This window comes from Callorhinus ursinus, unplaced genomic scaffold (assembly GCF_003265705.2).
Source record: "Callorhinus ursinus isolate GAN/ISIS: 27379988/994484 unplaced genomic scaffold, GSC_fseal_2.0 scaffold1, whole genome shotgun sequence".
Taxonomy (NCBI): Eukaryota; Metazoa; Chordata; class Mammalia; order Carnivora; family Otariidae; genus Callorhinus; species Callorhinus ursinus.
In genome coordinates, this window is record NW_027397063.1 from 58,839,803 (window position 1) to 58,857,046 (window position 17,244).

At 52.0% G+C, this 17,244-nt stretch overlaps 1 protein-coding gene across 4 annotated transcripts in view; it reads left to right on the forward strand.

Annotated features, from left to right (window-relative positions):
• Window positions 1–13,752, forward strand: part of PDIA5 (protein disulfide isomerase family A member 5) — a 90,416-nt gene extending 76,664 nt beyond the window's left edge. For 3 of the 4 annotated variants that reach the window (XM_025875314.2, XM_073894375.1, XM_073894370.1), the window contains 6 exons: window positions 278–348; window positions 874–1,034; window positions 2,511–2,641; window positions 6,747–6,817; window positions 13,002–13,136; window positions 13,521–13,752. In XM_025875314.2, coding sequence (XP_025731099.1) covers window positions 278–348; window positions 874–1,034; window positions 2,511–2,641; window positions 6,747–6,817; window positions 13,002–13,136; window positions 13,521–13,601 — 650 coding nt within the window. In that variant the 3' untranslated portion in view covers window positions 13,602–13,752. The other variant, XM_073894361.1, reaches the window with a different exon arrangement.
• The last annotated feature ends 3,492 nt before the right edge of the window (window positions 13,753–17,244 follow it).

The window sequence follows — 17,244 nt, forward strand, 5'->3', positions numbered from 1 at the left end:
ACACACACACACACACACACACACACACACACACACACACACACACACACACGTTGCCAGTATTTTTTATGTAGTTACTTCATTTTTGCCTCTTGCACTCCTTCCCCCTCCCCCACTGAGTGGATTAGGGAAAAGATTTCTTTCCTCTGCACTGGTGCTTCTTTTCTCTCAGGTAGCCCTGGTGCCTGGGAATAGGGCGCAGCTGTCTTACAGAGGCAGGCGACATCACTGGAGCCTCCATGCCATGGGAGTGATTTCTCTTGATTTCTTCCCACAGGGTGTGGACACTGTAAGAAAATGAAGCCAGAGTTTGAGAATGCAGCGGAAGTCCTCCATGGAGAAGCAGACGTAAGCTTCCTTTCCTTAACCTCCCCCCACCGTTTTCCTCTAAAGACTCAATGACATGGATCCTCACAGTGACTTTCCCCTGCAAGCTCCCGTAGGCCTGCAGTACTTCATTGTCCCCAACTACACGTCTTAGATCGGCGGGGTCCCTACCAGGGATGGAGGGGTGCAGAGAGACTCTAGGGTCGTGTTCCCACACTGTCCATGTGGCCTCTGCCAGGTCCTGGCCCTGAGGTGAAGCCCCAAAGTTCAGCATCTTTCCTCTGGGACCATGGCTATTGGGAACAGTCATCGTCTACACAACCTGATTGGTGGGGTGGATTTAAACGTCTCATTTCAGCCCACAAATGAGATATCATGGACATTCCAGTGGATACATCCTGGGGATATATCTGAGCCCAGGGGGCCAGCCACCCCCAGTGAAAGGCTGGCAGGTCCTGTGTGGGTTAGGGGCTGACGTCTGGGCTCCTCTTCTGCCAGCACCGCGTCTGAGGCTGTCATGCATGGTTGGCCTCTCCCCCATCCCAGAGCTCTGGTGTCCTTGCAGCTGTCGATGCCACTGTGAACAAGGCCTTGGCAGAGAGATTCCACATCTCCGAGTTTCCTACATTGAAGTATTTTAAGAACGGAGAGAAATCTGCAGTGCCTGCGCTCAGAACAAAGAAGAACTTTATTGAGTGGATGCGAAAGTAAGTGTGGTGGTCTCAGCACATCCTGACTCCTGGCTGCCCACCCCTGGAGCTGGCCTGGAGGACACAGAGGACCGCTTAGGGGCTGCTGACCTTGGCTCAGGGCCACGGGAGCCGAGGCGGACTTGACTTCCCCAATTCTAGAGCCACCTCTGGTGTGCTGGCCACATGTCCCCATCCAGCACGTCACTGGCAGCCTCCCTGGATGCAACTTCACTGGCACCAGCGGTGGGTATCGAGGTGCTTGTTTAAAGTGCAGATTCTGGGCCTGGATGCAGGTAGTGAGTGAGCACCGAGGATCTGTGTCCCTTCTGCGCGTCGTCCCTGCTCCTGAGTGCCTGAAAAGCACTTAGGGTAAAAGCATGGGTTTTGGAGTCTGAGAACCCTGCACTCAGATGGTGACCCTGGGCCATTTACTTGACCCCACTACGCCCCAGTTTCCCATCTGGAAAATGGAGACAGCACTTTCCCAAAGGCTTGTCTAGAGAATTAAATTAGACTGCTGTGCTTAGCATGGTGTGTAGCGTGGCAGTACTCAGAGAGAGGAAGCTGTTTTTATTGTTGACATCAGCTGTTATGTGGGGCTGTAATTGACAGCATCGACGCATAAGTGGTGATACCTTCCCAGGCTTTGCCAGTTGCTTTTTTATCTGCTGCCCATTTCACGTGCAGTTCCTATGAGGTCAGAGGTTTTTGTTTCTGTTTTTTTTTTTTTAAGATTTATTTATTTGAGAGAGAGAGTGTCCGTGAGTGGGGGGAGGGGCAGAGGGAGAGAATCTCAAGCAGACTCCCTGCTGAGCGCAGAGCCTGACATGATGTGGGGCTCGACCCCACTCGAGATGACGACCTGAGCTGAAACCAAGAGTCAGAAACTCAACCAACTGAGCCTTGCAGGCGCCCCCAGGTCAGAGTTTTTATTCTGTTTCCTTGACGAAGGAACTGAAGCTCAGAGAGGTTGCCTAGACACAAACAGTAGCTCTTTTGGGAGCTTGGAAAGAATCCTCAGGCAGAGCATGAACGGCAGATAGCTCCGAGATGGAGGACCTTGTCACCCAGGAGCAGGGTGAGCAGTGTCGGGTGAGGCCGGTGGCGTTTCCAGGCTTGTGCACAAGTGCGGTGCTGTGGGTGACTGAGACACGCTCGCCAGCAGGCTGGCCTGCGGAGGCAGGGGCCTGGGCAGAGGAGCTTCTGTCCCTGTGGCAAGATGATAGCTGACACCTGGAGGGCTGTCCTGCCCTAAAAGGGGCTCGAGTCTTCCACACCTTCACAAAATGGCTTCCTGATAGGCTCCTCAGAGGGAATCAGAATATCTTCATGGATGGTTCAGATTTGTTCATGTTTAAACTCAGCTTTTGAATTACATTTTAGAAAGGATGCGAAGTGACTTCTTCCTGAGTGCTCCTCCGGGTGAGGGTGGAAGTGCTTGCCTTTACGCAAGCCTCTCCTTATGACTGTCTCCCTTCCCCGCCACCGCAGCCCTGAGGCCCCGCCACCCCCGGAGCCCACCTGGGAAGAACAGCAGACCAGCGTGTTGCACCTGGCAGGGGACAACTTCCGGGAGACCCTGAAGAAGAAGAAGCACACCTTGGTCATGTTCTATGCCCCTTGTAAGTAGGTGGGTGTGAGGCAGAGGGGCGGGCCAGACCAAACCAAGAAGATCCTCCCCAGGGGCCGGGGCAACCACAGGTGGACTCTGGGCTCCTCTGTACTGTGAACAGGGCTCCCCAGTCTCATGCCAGGCTGAGGCCCGTCAAAATCCAGGGCCTCCTTCTGTCAGCTCTGTCAGGGTCTCTCCCTCTTTCTGAGGAGCCTTTCTCACATCAGTCCTAAAGTCCTCTGCTTCTGTTTGTGGCAGGAACCGGCCATGAAATTATTCGGTCTCCTCCTGTCCCCTGGAATCTTCCAGGCTGCCTGCCTCCCACCTGCCGCTTCCTTCCACCCCTTGGCTCCCTCCATCTCACCGGGCACTGACTTCACCTTCAAACCTTGGAATTTAGCTGACCCATCTTGGCCTCTGCTTTTCTTATCTTCCTGAGCATCCCCAGCCCAGCCCTCTCCCTGACCCCCCTGACCTCCCCATGTGGCTTTGACGCCACCGGGTTTGAGGCTGTGGGAAAAGCACACCACATTGTTCTGAGCTAGCTTCCCCTCGATCCCCATTTTTCATGAGTTTAAGTTGAGGAAGTGACACGAGTGTTTGTGACCTTCGGATTTTGTGCGTTCCACTTTGAAGTTCATTGATACTTGAAGGGAAGGCTCTTGAATTTCCCACTCTTCTGTTGCCCTTGTCTCTCTCCCCCAGGTTACAGCTCAGCTTAATGGAGTGGGGATAATAAAGCTTCGTGCCACAGAGAAGCCAGGCAACTCAATCTAGTCATAAACCCGCTTGCTTGTAGCCAGCCCTCCTGTTGGCTCCCCTCCTGCCCCACTTTTCAAGTGTCAATAGTCTGTAATGTCTCTTCTCCCTCTCACTTTCTGGGAGGGGTTGCCTCCCGCCTGCTTTTCCCAGCCTCAGACCTCCGCCCTCAGGCAGCCGATGTGTCCCTCTCTTTTTGCCTTTCCTTCTGCAAGTGGGAGTGGGACTTGGGCTCTTTCTTGCTGAGCTTCTCGCTGTCCTCATCTGTCCTTAGGACATGCCTGGAAAGCTGAGTAGATTTTAAGAGGTTATCTTCCATCTGGGCAGAAGGGGGTATGTAGGACCGAGAGCAGAGAGTGTGTGACTTACCTGAGGCCTTACAGCAATGTACGACAGAGGCCTCTCTGCAGCCTGGGCTGGTTTTCTTTCTGTCAACAGACGTCATTCAGAGAGGAGCAGCTTTCTCAGCAGCAATGAAAGCCTGGCCACAGAAGTCAGGGTCCTTGACCGGCTGCTGGGTGGACTTTAGTACATCCAGACTAAATACTTTGCCCCAGAAATGCTCCCTTCTTTCCCCCAGACCTCTGGGGTCAGGACTCCTACCCCCTGGGCTGCTAAGGACCCCCCTCACAGAACCACTGTGTGCTGGGTGGTATCCGGGGCCCAGGATACAAGGGAAGGAGGCATGGTCCCTGCTTGGCCTCAAGGGCCTCATAGTCTACTCTGGCAAGAAGCAGCTCGAGACAGCCCATTCAGGGCCGCTCCACTGAGCGACTCAGCTTCTGTCAAAGGGCCTGGCACCTAGAATTTCCCTTTTCCTCTACTGCATGTTCCTGTCCCTGAACCCTGCTCCAGATTCCCAAGACATGCTCATCAGGGAGGTGGATCTTTCCAAAGACAAGTCTTTTAAAATTTTTCAATTATAAAAGTAACATATATTTTTATTTATAATATATATGGTATATATCTTTTTATGTTTATTTACCCATAAAGAACCTAATACTACAGGAAGGTCGTACCCCTGATAAAGGTAAGTATAAAGTAAAAGCAAAAGCCAACCCCCATTGCGTTCCCCAATCTCTACTCCCTCCCACCTCCTGCCTCCCCACCCCACTTCCCACCATGTCCCTTAACTTCCCAGTCCCCCCAGCCCCCACCTCCCCCCACCTCCAGCTTCCCCAGTTTCTACACAGATCTTCCTCCAGCTATTTCATTGTCCTCTCCTGTTCCACGCCCCCCCGCTTTGCTCTCAGTGGTCTGGTTCCAGTGACTGCCCTTCTTAGGCCGGCTTGCTGAGTCTCTAGCATTGGGATTTTCTGTCCTGTTCTCGGTCTTTGTTTCTGACTCCCCACTCTGGGAAGCTTCTTTGGTTTCCTGCTTCACAAAGGTGGTGCCTTTTTAAAGAGCCCAAATTAAAAAATCATGCCTCTTCTGGCCCACCTGACACCCCTTGAAAACATCTTCATGCCCTTTCTAAAACAATCTCCCCTCCAGTTATTCATCTGCCTTGCTCTTTCTTTTGGATCATGATAAAATTAGATGCACAGAAGGTGATTAATCTGAGACCTAGATACTTTAAATTGATGGTAATAGGAATTTGCACTAGGCTGACAGTTGCCTTTATACTTTCAGTAAGCAGAGAGCTTAAAAGGAAAAATTAATAGTGATACCAGATTTGGGGGGAGGGGATAACTTATTTCCAGCCAGCCTAACGCTAGTGGGCATCCAAGTGCCACTCAGGAGGGACCTCTAGGTGCCGCAGGGATGGTGCTCTGACAAGCCTTGTCAGCCAGCACATTGTGCCCTCTAAATATTTTGGAATGTATAAACCGTCATTCCTATAGAGTGTAACATTTTCATGAATTTGAGCTATTCTTCCCTCTGCTGGGTCAAATTAGTGGAGTGTTTTTATAATTGCCATTGAGGCAGTTAAAAAAAATCATCTTAGTATCTGCCACAAGTGAGGCTGTGCTAGGCACTCTGTGGCATTCTGTTCTGATAGGACCCATAACCAGCCCAGCTGTCCTCTCTGCACCTGCAGTGGGTGTGGGGAGAATCCCTTGACTGCCCCTCCCCATCGCTGTCCACACCGTTCCAGGACCAGCTGGCTACTCTGCCAGCCGCGCATCTCAGGAACTGGCTCAAGTGCTCAATTCATATTAAAGTTGTAGGCTAGCCTTAATTTGGTTTCACACAACTCTTTGAAATGCCAGTCATTATTATCTTATTTTAAAAAGAGAGAAAGCAGATGAGCAAAACCCATTTCTGGTCCCCACCTAGGCTGGCCCGACCGTTGGCCAGCTCTCCCCATGGGGCATTTGGCCTCTCCCACCTGTGTTTTGGTCAGAATTAATTACCAGTGTCAGGGAATTCCTCCCTCAAAGCAATTCTGTTCTCCTGGCAGGTGTGTTCAGCGTCTGGGGAATGGTTGGAAGAAGGGGGCTTGGGTTTGGATCAGCTAATGCTGAGGAAGGGGCCAAGAAAGGGGGTCTGTCACATCAGGTGACAGTAGCACCACTGTCACACACAGGGCCTCTGGAGTTAGGGCTCCTTGTCCATTGTGATAGGTTTGTTCCCTCAGTCAGGAACCCAGGCCCTGAGAAGCGTCGGGGACTTGCTGTAGCTGATCCTCCTCTCATCCTGACCTTGGACCTCCCGTCCCTGAATCCAAGGTTCAGGTTGATTGTAGAGCTGCAGGTAGAAGGATAGCATGAGGACCAGGAGCTGGGTTTGGCCACTTGGTCCGGGGTGGGGATTTGCTGGGAATGGAGAATTTAGCAGCAGGACACGAGCAGTGGGGGCCCAGGTGGCATGGTTCCTCCTCCCTCCACCTTTCCCAGTCCCATTCTCTCAGGCGTGAAATGGACAGTGGGTACCGCTGTCCCTAGGGAAGGAGAAGGGGACTTTGTAACCTGCTCAGAGAATCCTGCGCACACATCCTCCTTTTCCAAACCCGAAGGTCCCCTCTCTATCCCAGCTCCGAGGGCAGCCCTCTGTGGAAGGAGCTTGCAGAACAAGACCACAGCAACCGTCTCCACCCCCAGCCTCTTTGGCCAGGTGTATGATGGGAGGATGTGGGGTGGGAGGTCCCAGGCAAGAGCAGACCTGATGTTTGCACAGGAACCTCTACAAAGTCCTTGTGCTGACAGCAGACACACGGGGCTGTGTTTGAGTGGCAGGGTTGACACGTGGACCCTGACAGTCTGGCGTGCAAGGGGTGGGAGTCAGATGAACCCCCACAGTCTGTTGGGTGGAGGGAAGCTCCTGGAAAGGCTTCTCTGTCAGTGCCAGGGAGGGCCCCTGGCTCTGCAGCCTCCCCTGCATGAGCAACATTCGGTCCTTCCCCTCTCCTGCAGGGTGCCCGCACTGTAAGAAGGTCATCCCACACTTTACCGCCACCGCCGACATCTTCAAAGATGACCGAAAGGTAAGGATACCCTTCTTCATCTCTTGTCCTGCCTCTGACTTTGCTCTGCCCCCAGTTCTCTACCTCCCTCCCTTCCATTCAGGTCCCCTTGCTGGATAGACTCTGCTGAGATCAGGGAATTCCTGGGAACCAGGACATTCTTTTCATAAGGCAGGACAGGGCAGGCTGAATTTCTGCTGTAAAATCAGCTAAAAGGGATACAGTGCACTGTTACAGCCCTTCCTGGGAAGAGGGGTTTGGTAAAGGGGTCATCTATTTATTTTTAGCGTTTGAATCTTTTTGCGGTAGGATTTGTAGTCGTGCATTACTTATATAATTGAAAATACAAATAAAGAATATCCAACAAAAGTCAACCAGAGGCAGCCAAGGTGGAGGAGAACAAGGCTGTCCTGCAGAGCCTCATCCCGCCGAAGTAAAAAGCTCCTGCTGATGAAGCATAAAGTTAACAAGCTAGAACTACAGATTGGATTAAAGTGTGGGGAGAAGGCACCCCCAGGCACATCCCTAGGCAGCTCCACCAGCCAGAGCAGCGCGGGCTGCTGCCAGGTGAGGGCAATGTGTGGCTCCCGGGCCGAGGCGTGGTGTGGCAAGGGCAGACCCTGGAGCTCAGGCCCGGTGCAGTTTGAATGCTGCTGAGCTGTGTGGCTTGGAGAAGTCCTACCAACTCTCCAGGCCTTGAGTTCTCTTCTCGCCAAGGTTGGGGTCCTACTCTAGATGATTATGAAGACTCTTCCCAGCCTGGGACTCTGTTGTAGGAATGTGTCCCCCAACAGGCCTCAGAAGCATGCTCATACACACCCAGACCCAAAGTTGCACGCATGTGCACTGCGTGAGATGTTTAGGTGCAGCTGGGGCAGGCTGGACACACACGCCAGGAGGCGCTGGAGTTGGCCCTGGGGGGTTCGCGGTGATGGCATGTGAGTGCTGTACAGGGACAGCAGGTCAGAGGGAGCCAGGCTGGAGCACGGGCACATGTCTGGGGAGGGGGATAAACTCGGGACTCAGACCCCAGGACCCTTCCCTGGACTCAGGATGTCCCATTGTCACCCCACAGTCTCTGTGCCCCTGAGGCTCCCTTCACTCCACCAGGACGGAGTATAAGGACCAGAAACCTTTTCTCCTTTGCCTGCCCCTTGGCCTGTATGGAGAGGGGCATGGCAAGAAGGGGCTGCCTGTCTTCCAGCTCCCTCCCCACCCACCGCCCTCTGCCACCCAGTGCCAGTGCACATGCAGGAGCTCTGGGGAGGTTCGGCCAGTCCCCTAGGACTCCCTCACAATCTGGGTGTTGCTTGGTGTGGGGAAGCCTTTCCTCCCTGTAGCCAGCACAGGACTGGCAGGCATTCCACATTGACTCCCATCACCCAACCCCATGAGACGGGAGAGTGGCTGAGGCGTGGGGTCTCCCTGTCCCCTGACTGCTCAGGTCTGTGTGGCTCCAGGGTCTGTGAAGGGATCGCCTAAGTCCAAGCAGGGCCAGGCTGGCTGTGCCCAGAGTGAGCAGCCAAAGGCCAGTCTTCCTCTTCCTCTCTCCCATCTGCTGATGCACAGGGATGCCATTTCCACAGGGACCCCACTGAGACACTGATAAGCCTTCGCTTAATTGTCTCAACTTGGGCCAGAAACGTTGCTGGCCTTTTCCCGCGCTCATTCCCTCTGTCTGTTATGTCCTCTCTCCTCTCCTTCCAGCTCCCTGTGTTCCAAGCCAGAGATCACCCTCACTCATTTCCAGGAGCACACTTAATCTCTCTGCCCCTCTCTGCCAGGCACTTGGCAGGCCTGGGTTTCCTGGACATGGCTCTCAGTAACAACAGGGAAACGTTCGCTCTCTGCCTGGGGGACTAAAGTTACTGGTGTCACGATTGCTGGGTGCCATCCTAGAACTGTCACATCAGAGGTCCAGGGATGGTTCTGGGAATCTGTAATTTTTCCTCTTTTTTCTTTTTTTTAAGAGAGGGAGAGAGAGCAGGGGAGGGGCAGAAGGAGAGAGAGAATCCTAAGCAGGCTCCATGCTCAGTGTAGAACCTGACGTGGGGCTCGATCTCACGACCCTGAGATCATGGCCTGAGCCAAAATCAAGAGTTGGATGCTTAACTGACTGAGTCACCCAGGCACCCCAGGAGTTTGTAATTTTTAAGAGCTGCCTCTCATACTAACCACTGGCTGGTGTTTGGGGACTGGTGGCCCATCCCTCTCCTACTCATGAGGGGTCAAGGCCCAGAAAGGAACTATGTCCCTTGCCCAGAGACACGCAGCCGTGTGACATGGACAGCCAGAACAGAGTCTCTTGACTCCCATTTCTGGATACCCTGTGCTGCCACCTCTTAGCTAGAATTATATTTTTCCCCCCAAGAAGCCAGTCTCTGTTCCTTCCCCAATCAATATGCAGTTGGTTGTTCACTTCCATTTTCATAGCCAAAGTCAATATTAGCTCCTGCAGAGATTTATTTTACTGAATCAATAAAGCCGCATGAGGCAGCTCATATTTTAGCTGGGGAGCCTCCACCCCCTCCCAGGAGCTTACTGGGGAACTTGAGCAGTTGACGCACTGGCTGGAGAGAGGGCTACATGCTGCTCGTGTTGGAACCAATGGCGGTAGGGAAGGGGCCACGGAAGACACGGGCCTGAGGTGGAAGGCCGGGTGCAGGCAGGGGTCAGGGTACCACTGGGCCAGCAAGGTGGGGCTCATCTCTCACTGCACATCTAGGTGTCCCCAGCCTGGGAGTCGGGCTCCCCAGCAAGGTGTGAAGGTCATCCCAGGACAGGCGCCCTGAGGCAGAGGGGTACGGACCTCATTTGTCCTTGAATTCCCTCCAGTCTTGACGCCTAAAACCTCTGTAAATGCTGACTGAATGAAGAAACAACAGCATTTGATATTTTCCGAAAACTCCTCTCCCACTGGTGCTTGAGAGCATTATGTCACGTTTTCCTCATAGTAGCGTAACCAACTGGGTATTATCAATCTCCCATTTTACAGAAGAAGAGATTGAATCTTCGAGAGGTTAAAAGTCTCTCCCAAAGTCGTCCAGCTGGGAAGGGGCTGCTCAGAACCAGATAAACAGGCATTGTCAGAGGTCTCCCAGAGGCAAACTCAGGTTCTGGGACTCGTGTGTAAGGGGTTTATTTGGGAAGTGGCCTCAGGGATAGAGGAAGGGGGAGCAGTCAGGAAAGGAGCCGGAGCAGGTGTATTAATGAGCAGATTAGTGCATGCGTAATTAGGTTCAGTCCCTGGAGACCCCACCACGGACAGAATCCCCTCACCCAAAGGTCCAGGAAGCCAAGGGACATGTCCTCAAGCCCTGTCCATCACTGGCTTCCCTTGGGGCTCCCTGCAGCCGAGAACTGTGGGTGCCAGTGGCAGGTGTTTGGCCAAGGGGTCATGGCAGGATACCAACCACCGTGGAGCAAATCTCGAAGTGACAGTGTGCATTCAGTGCTATAGTTCAGTCAGTGTAAATCTGGAGTGGGTGTGGGGGGACAGGCATTTAGATAGGAGAAATTGGGATAGGTGATAGAGGTTTATTTGCTGTCTTCTTTCCAGAGTCTAAGCCGCTTCCTTCAGAAAGAGCCGCGCTCGACTCCTCTGCTCCCGTAGAATTGGAGTGTGGAGGAGCCTTTGCAGCCGGAAGTAGCCCTCGGTGTGTATGTGGCTGGCAGCTGGTTTAGGGGATTCAAAATAAGTACACATTTTTAGTTTAGTCAGTTTATAAAACTGTACACTGTATTTCCCACGGCTCCGGGGCATGTAGACAAATTAAATTCATAATTTAAAGCAGAAGCAGGGAGAGCAGCAGCCTGGAGCAACCCTCATCAAACACGTCCTCGGCGTAGCAGAGGCGCCTTGGCCCCTCACCAAGGGCCGGACACAGACGGCTGCCCGGTGGGCGCCATCTCCCCTGGGCTGGGCCCCAAGAGCTGGAACGCTGAGGACAGCCAGAGGAGCACCTGCCTCTTGTTTCTGAACGATTCAGAAGGCGTTTTCGAGGGTGAGCTGGGGTTCTCAGAAGCCTGCAGGGGCCCGCCTGCTGGCCGGGTGGGCCAAACCCTGTGCAGACGCCAGCAGACGGCACGTTGAACCCGCCAGAAGGAGACGGCTGCCCCTCCACTCCGGCCACATGTTGCCTGTGGGAATGCAGGGCAAATGCCATCAAATCTGGCTTTTAAACAGAAGCCGGAGAGCCACACTGCTATATAAAATCTTCGGGCTCTTTTTCGAGGTTGGCAGCTAATTCAGGTTTATTTTATTTTATTTTTTTTAAATTCTATGTGGGCCAAATAGAACAGGACTGAGAGCCAGATATGGAATGTGTGCAGCGAGTTTGCAAACTCTTCTCTAAGAAGTCTCATCGTGCAGACGCTCTGTAGCTGAAGTGGGAGGGAAGCTGAGGGCGGGGCAGGGGCAAGCACGGCCCGCTGGTGACCAGAGGGCAGGCTGCGCTCCACTCTTCACTGTCAGGCCTGCTGCCGGCATAGCAGTGGCCCCTCTCACCTGGGCACGGGGGCAGTGAGCTGCGAACGTGACTGTCGGTGGCCTGCAGGGTTCTTCTACTTGGAAAGGGGGCCTCCCTCCCCATGTGAATAACCCGTAGCCATAGAACCATGTGAATTGTGGCTACTTAACGATTTGAAATTTCAGGCATGGTGCTAGTTCAGTCGGAATGCCTCATGGGCCCTGGTTCTCATTCCTCTCTCTGGTGCTGGTGTGGGCTGCTCCTCCTGGGCCGGTGCTCCCTGCTCGGGCCTTCATGCACCTGCTGCGTCGTCCTGACGCAGGTTGTAGGTCCAATACCGTCTCCTCGGAAAGGCCTCCTTGGCCATAAAGCAGCCCCTCTGGCTATCGTCCTCTTGAATCACCCTCTTTTAATTTCTTCAGAGCATTCCCTGGGCTCTAAACGATCTCACTTGTTATGTGTCTATTAACTGCCTTCCTGCAGTAAGAATGGCAGTCCCTTAATGGCTGGACTTTTTCAAGGTCACCAGTGTACTCCTAGCACAGAGCAGCCCTTGGGTTAGATGCTTCCTCTTATCAGAATCTGCCCTCCCCTCTTCTGTAATGCTTGTGTTTGGAGTATTGCCGTACAGCGACCTTTTCCCCTCCTTCCCTGCTTTGTGACCCTCAACAGAAAGAAGGTTCCCCAGGTCTGCTTTTTACCCTCTTATTTTAAAAGAACAATAAATAATAAGGGAAAACTACCAGCCCGTGGAATTTGTTAGACAGGCACAAAGAGGCCAGTGGCCAATTTGGGGACTTCCTTCTGACCGAAAACTCTGTTTGCTTTCCTCATGCTGAACTCTTGCGGTTCCTGGAATGTGCTCCTCTGGCTGGAACTTCTTTCTTCTCCTCCTCCTCCTCCTCAGGCCACTGCTCAGATGGCAAACCCTGCAGAGCACCTTTGTGCCCCTCCCCTTGGCACCCTGGACCACCTCCATCCCTCACACCTCCTTTTGTGCCTTGGAATTGTCCTCTCTGACCAGACGCCGAGCCCATACTAGGGACCGAGCTTGTGTCTGGGGCCCGTAGGAGTGATTATGATAGCAGCAAACATTTCCTGACTACTGACCACGTGCCAGGTCCTGTGCCGAGTCACCTCCCCTGGATTCTCTCGCTCGGCCTTCATAATATCCTGATCACCTACGTGTTGTTATTACCCCCATTTTACAGATGAGGAAACTGAGGCACCAAAAGGCTAGGTCATTTTCCATAAGTCTTAACTATGCTGCCAAGCCAAGATTTGCACTTGGGAAACCTGACTTCAAAGCTCTTGTTCTTAACCTTGGTACTCGACTGCCTCCCTGAACAGATGTTCAGAAGTGTTAGTTAATAAATGAATGAGTCCCACCATGCCTCACAGAAAGCATCAAAAAACCTGCGGTGTTTACAAAGGCTCTCAAGTCATCATTTCCTTCATGGCCATTCTACTCTTGATTTTAAAGGGTGGTCTGAGGGCACCACAAGCTGAGTCCCCTAACCTTACCTGTCTGCCTTGAGAATTGGAAGCAAGCAGCGGCAGTCTTCAATGGAGCTCTGAGCTGGGGAGGCTTTGGTTCAGCTCATCCTCGCTATTGAGAAAAATCAGAGAAAGCACATGGCGTGGGCCTGATGTGTGGTCTGTGTGCGGAGGGGCCGGGCCTCGGGTCTCACACGGGAGGCCTCCTGCGCTGACCGCGCCTTTCTTCGGGCCCGCAGATTGTGTGTGCTGCTGTGGACTGCGTCAAAGAGAAGAACCAGGACCTGTGTCAGCAGGAGGCTGTCAAGGCCTACCCCACGTTCCACTACTACCACTATGGGAAGTTTGCAGAAAAGTATGACAACGAGCGGACGGTAAGCTGGGGAGGGGCACTCGCCCTGAGCTCTTTCTTGTTGGGCAGGGAGACAGCCACTGAGAAGGGCAGCCAACGCCACAGAAGTCAGCCACGTGCACACCGCTGGGAAGGCAAGGGCCACGGGCCTGGTTGGAAGAGTGCCCCCAGAGGTTGTCCCAGAGTCCGGCTCCCGGAGCCTGGCTGGGTTCTGGGGGTTTGGCAAGGGCTCCTCCATAGCGAAGCAGACCCTCCCCACATGGGCAGCCGCCTTCCCCACTGGCCACTTCTCTCCGTCCAGCGGAGTGAGCACATGGAGGGTCAGGAAAAGGGGAGAGGGGGAGAGGGTGCACATCCGCGTCAGGGGTTAAAGGCTTTTTTCTCTTTCTCTTTCCCTTACCGACAGGAACTGGGGTTTACCAATTTTATTCGAACGCTCCGGGAAGGAGACCATGAGAGACTAGGGAAGAAGAAGGAAGAGTTGTAATTTCTGCCTCAGAGAAAGCTTTTCCATTACACTGTGAATGATAACCTGTTTTGTTGTTCCTTCTGAATTTCCACATGTTCTGAAGACAAAATTTTTTATAGCCGCTTATGGCCATTTTGTACAATTTTGAAATAAAATCAAACCAGTTGTTTGGTGGTGTGGGTCGTTTCCACAGAGCCTGTACTGATAGAGATGGAGAGGTGGATGCTCGTGTTGTCCCTCATGCCACGTCCCCTCCTGGGAGGTAGAGAGCCACACGCCAGTGTCCCATCTGCCCGGGAGAGACGCATAAGGGCGGAGAGTAGGCACCAGGAGGGTGGCATGGAACACTGCCCTTCTCAGCCATTGGAGAGCAGAACGGGGAGATCTGACCACAGCATATCCTGTTGGAAATGACTGGTTTAGGGGGGAAATATGTTAAGATAATCAGGGAAAATGAGATGCCGAAGCTAACGGTCACCAAGTACTAGCTTTTCCTGGATCATTTCAGTTTGAGTTTGGGTGTGTTTTCCTGGAACTCATTTACATGTTTCTCTTCAACTATTTCTGTCTTCTCTTTTCCTCTCTCCAGTCCCTCGGGGCTCTCCTTCACAGAAAAGCTGAGTCTCCAATTCAGGGCTGAGTGCAGTGGGCTAGCCCAGGCTCAAAGGAGCATCTAGAATGGAGTAGGGGAGGGGCCTCTGTGCTGCTGCTTGCTCTGCACACTGGGAGGGGCAGACGTGGGTGGCATATTCTCTGTAGGCATGCAGATGCTGGGTCAGCCTCCCCTCACCCTGCCCCAGTAACCTCCAAACGTTACTCCCATGTTCTCCGTGGATGGGCATCACCCAGGCTCCTGGTCTACCCCGACATCTCACTCTGCCTCCTTCCTCCGTTCCATCTCTCTCCTGACCGGCTTTCACACCGGTCGTGCTTTCTACATCTCTGGGTGACTTAACACCAGCCCTGTGCCCATCAGTGCCACCAGAGACGGGGAACCCTGTGATGTGTCTTGTCTGCCCACAGGGAGCAGAACAGCCCCTGCTCCCTCTGCCTTGACTTGACTTCTAAGCCTCTGTCCTAGCCTTGGATTTGGGCAGTTCAGAGGAGGGGTTGCCTAAGCTGCAGTGCTTAGCTGCTCACTTGGGTGGTTCTGTTGGCTACTTGGCCTCCAGGAACAGCCCCTCCCGGCGGCCCCCTCCTGGCGGCCTCCAGCCTTCCTGCTGATGGGTCCACTAAGAGGAGGACCAACAGCACAGAGCCGCAGAGCTCCTCAGGGCCGCAGAGCTCCTCAGGGCTGTGCTGACAGGTGCCATGGCTCTGTTCGGTGAAACTGGAGGTTCTCAGTTCCCCAGTCCACCCCCTGCTGCTTCAGCCTCGCTTTTTTTCTCCTAAGCACACACTTCCTCAGCAGTGGCAGTGGGTCTCGCCCCAAGTGAACGGGCATGAAAGAAAGAAGCATGCATATAAACACTTGTCCTGAGCTCCTGCTGGGTACTGTACGCAGTCATACGAGGAGCCACATAATCCTGACACTGTCGTGCACCCGTTCCTACAAGGGGCTCCTGAGAGCATGTGCATGCACAGACATGCTTTTCCCTAATGCTGATTTGGAGGCTTTGCAGGAGGAACGTATTTGCTTGTGTCTTCAAAAAAATTCGTTTTTAACTGTATCTTTAGAACAATACCTGACAAAAGCCACTTCCCGACTGAGGACTGCTGGTGCCCACCTTCAAGGTGCGGGGCTTTCTTTTAGTCTGTTAGCCTCAAGGTCAGATTGGCCTGGCCTGGCTTCTTGGTGAGGGCTCGAAAGCATCAGGAAATGGCATCCTCTTCACTTCTCTGTTTGCAGGATTTGATAATTATAGGGCTTTGTCAGAATGTCTAGTGCTTACCATGACTTTGGGCATGACCTGAATAAGTTCACCCCAGCTCTGGGCAGTGGCCTCTATGGACAGAGCTCCCTACCTCTATTCCCCACCCCCAGCCTCGTCTATGTACTCTTTCCCATCCTCCACCCTCATTCCCCAATTCTGGAGCTCTGTGCAGATGGAGCAGTACCATGGCATCTAGTTAGTTCTGTTCCTCCTGCCCACACTTGTTTCATACGGAGTTTGTTGATCTGCAGTGCAGACCCTTCTCTACCCCTCGAGGACCTGCTGTCATCTCACCCCCCTCTCTTCTCCTGGATCCTGCATTTGCAGGCAGATTTCTGTGTAGGAGGTGTCTGTGAGTTAGGGGAGAACTGAGTCCCAATCTTTCTGGGCTTTGGCATAACCTTCACCTCAATTTCTCTCCTCCTCCCTGGTTTGCCTTAGCTTCCCGCTTTACTCGCGTCCCCCATGCCTCTCGCCCACCAGTGATTCCCTATTGCTGCCTGACTGGAGCTTTCAGAGCTGGCCCCGCAACCTTTCTTATCCTTCCCATGCTACCGCCTCCCTTTCTAGAGGTGCTTGGCTTCCAGAAACTTCTGTGCCAGGCACAGGGAGGTGATGCTCTGGGTTTAAGAAGTGATGTGTGTGTTTTTGTGTTTTATCTCATTGTGGTTTTGACTTGCATTTCCTTAACTATTAGTGCTGTTGAGCATCTTTTCAGGGCTTTTTGGCCATTTATAGATCTTCCTTGGGAAAATGTCTTTTGCGCATTTGCCAAATGGGTTGTTTGTTTTTTGTCATTGCTGTCTTACAGGAGTTTTGTATATTTTCTAGATATGAGTCCCTTATCTGATCTGTGATATGCAAATATTTTCTGTCATTCTGTGGGTTATCTTTCCACTTTCTTAATAATGCCCTTTTATGCACACAAGTTTTTAATTTTGATGAAGTCCAGTTTATCTGTTTTTTCTTTTGTTGTCTGTGCTTTTGGCGTGTATCCAAGAAATCATTACCAAATCCAATGTCCAAAGCTTTTCTCCTATGTTTCCCTCTAAGAGTTTTATAGTTTTAGGTCTTATGTTTAGGACTTTGATCCATTTTGAGTTAAACTTAAAGTAAGGGTCCAGCTTCATTGTTTTACATATGGCTATCCAGTTTCCCCACCATCGTTTGTGGAAAAGACCATTCTTTCCTAATTGAGTCTTGGCACCCTAGTCAAAAATCATTTGACCATATATGTGAGGGTTTATTTCTGGGCTTTCTATTCTATTGCGTTGCTCTAGATGTCTGTCTTTATACCAGTACCACGGTTTGGATTACTGTAGATTTGTAGTAAGTTTTGAAATTAGGAAGGCAGAGTCCTCTAACTCCATTCCTCTTTTTCAAGATGATTTTAGCTGTTCAGGGTCCCTTGAAATTCTACATGTCTCTGCCATTAATTATGTGTGTAATTTGCAAAACCAACACTGCAATCAAAATGCAAAACTATCCCACCATTACAGAGATTTCTGCTGTGTCCCTTTATGTTTACTCCTATTCTCCCCTCCTCCTCACAAACGTTGGCAACCACTAACTTGTTTTCCATCTCTATACTTTGCTCATTTGGGGAATGTTATATAAATGGAATCCTACAATAAATAATCTATTAAGATGGACTTTTCTCACTCAACATAACGTCCTTGAGATCCATCCAAATTGTATGTATCAGTATCTTGTTTCTTTTTATTGCTGAGCAGTATTCCATGGTATGGATGGATGTAACACAATTTAACTATTTACCTGTTAGGGAA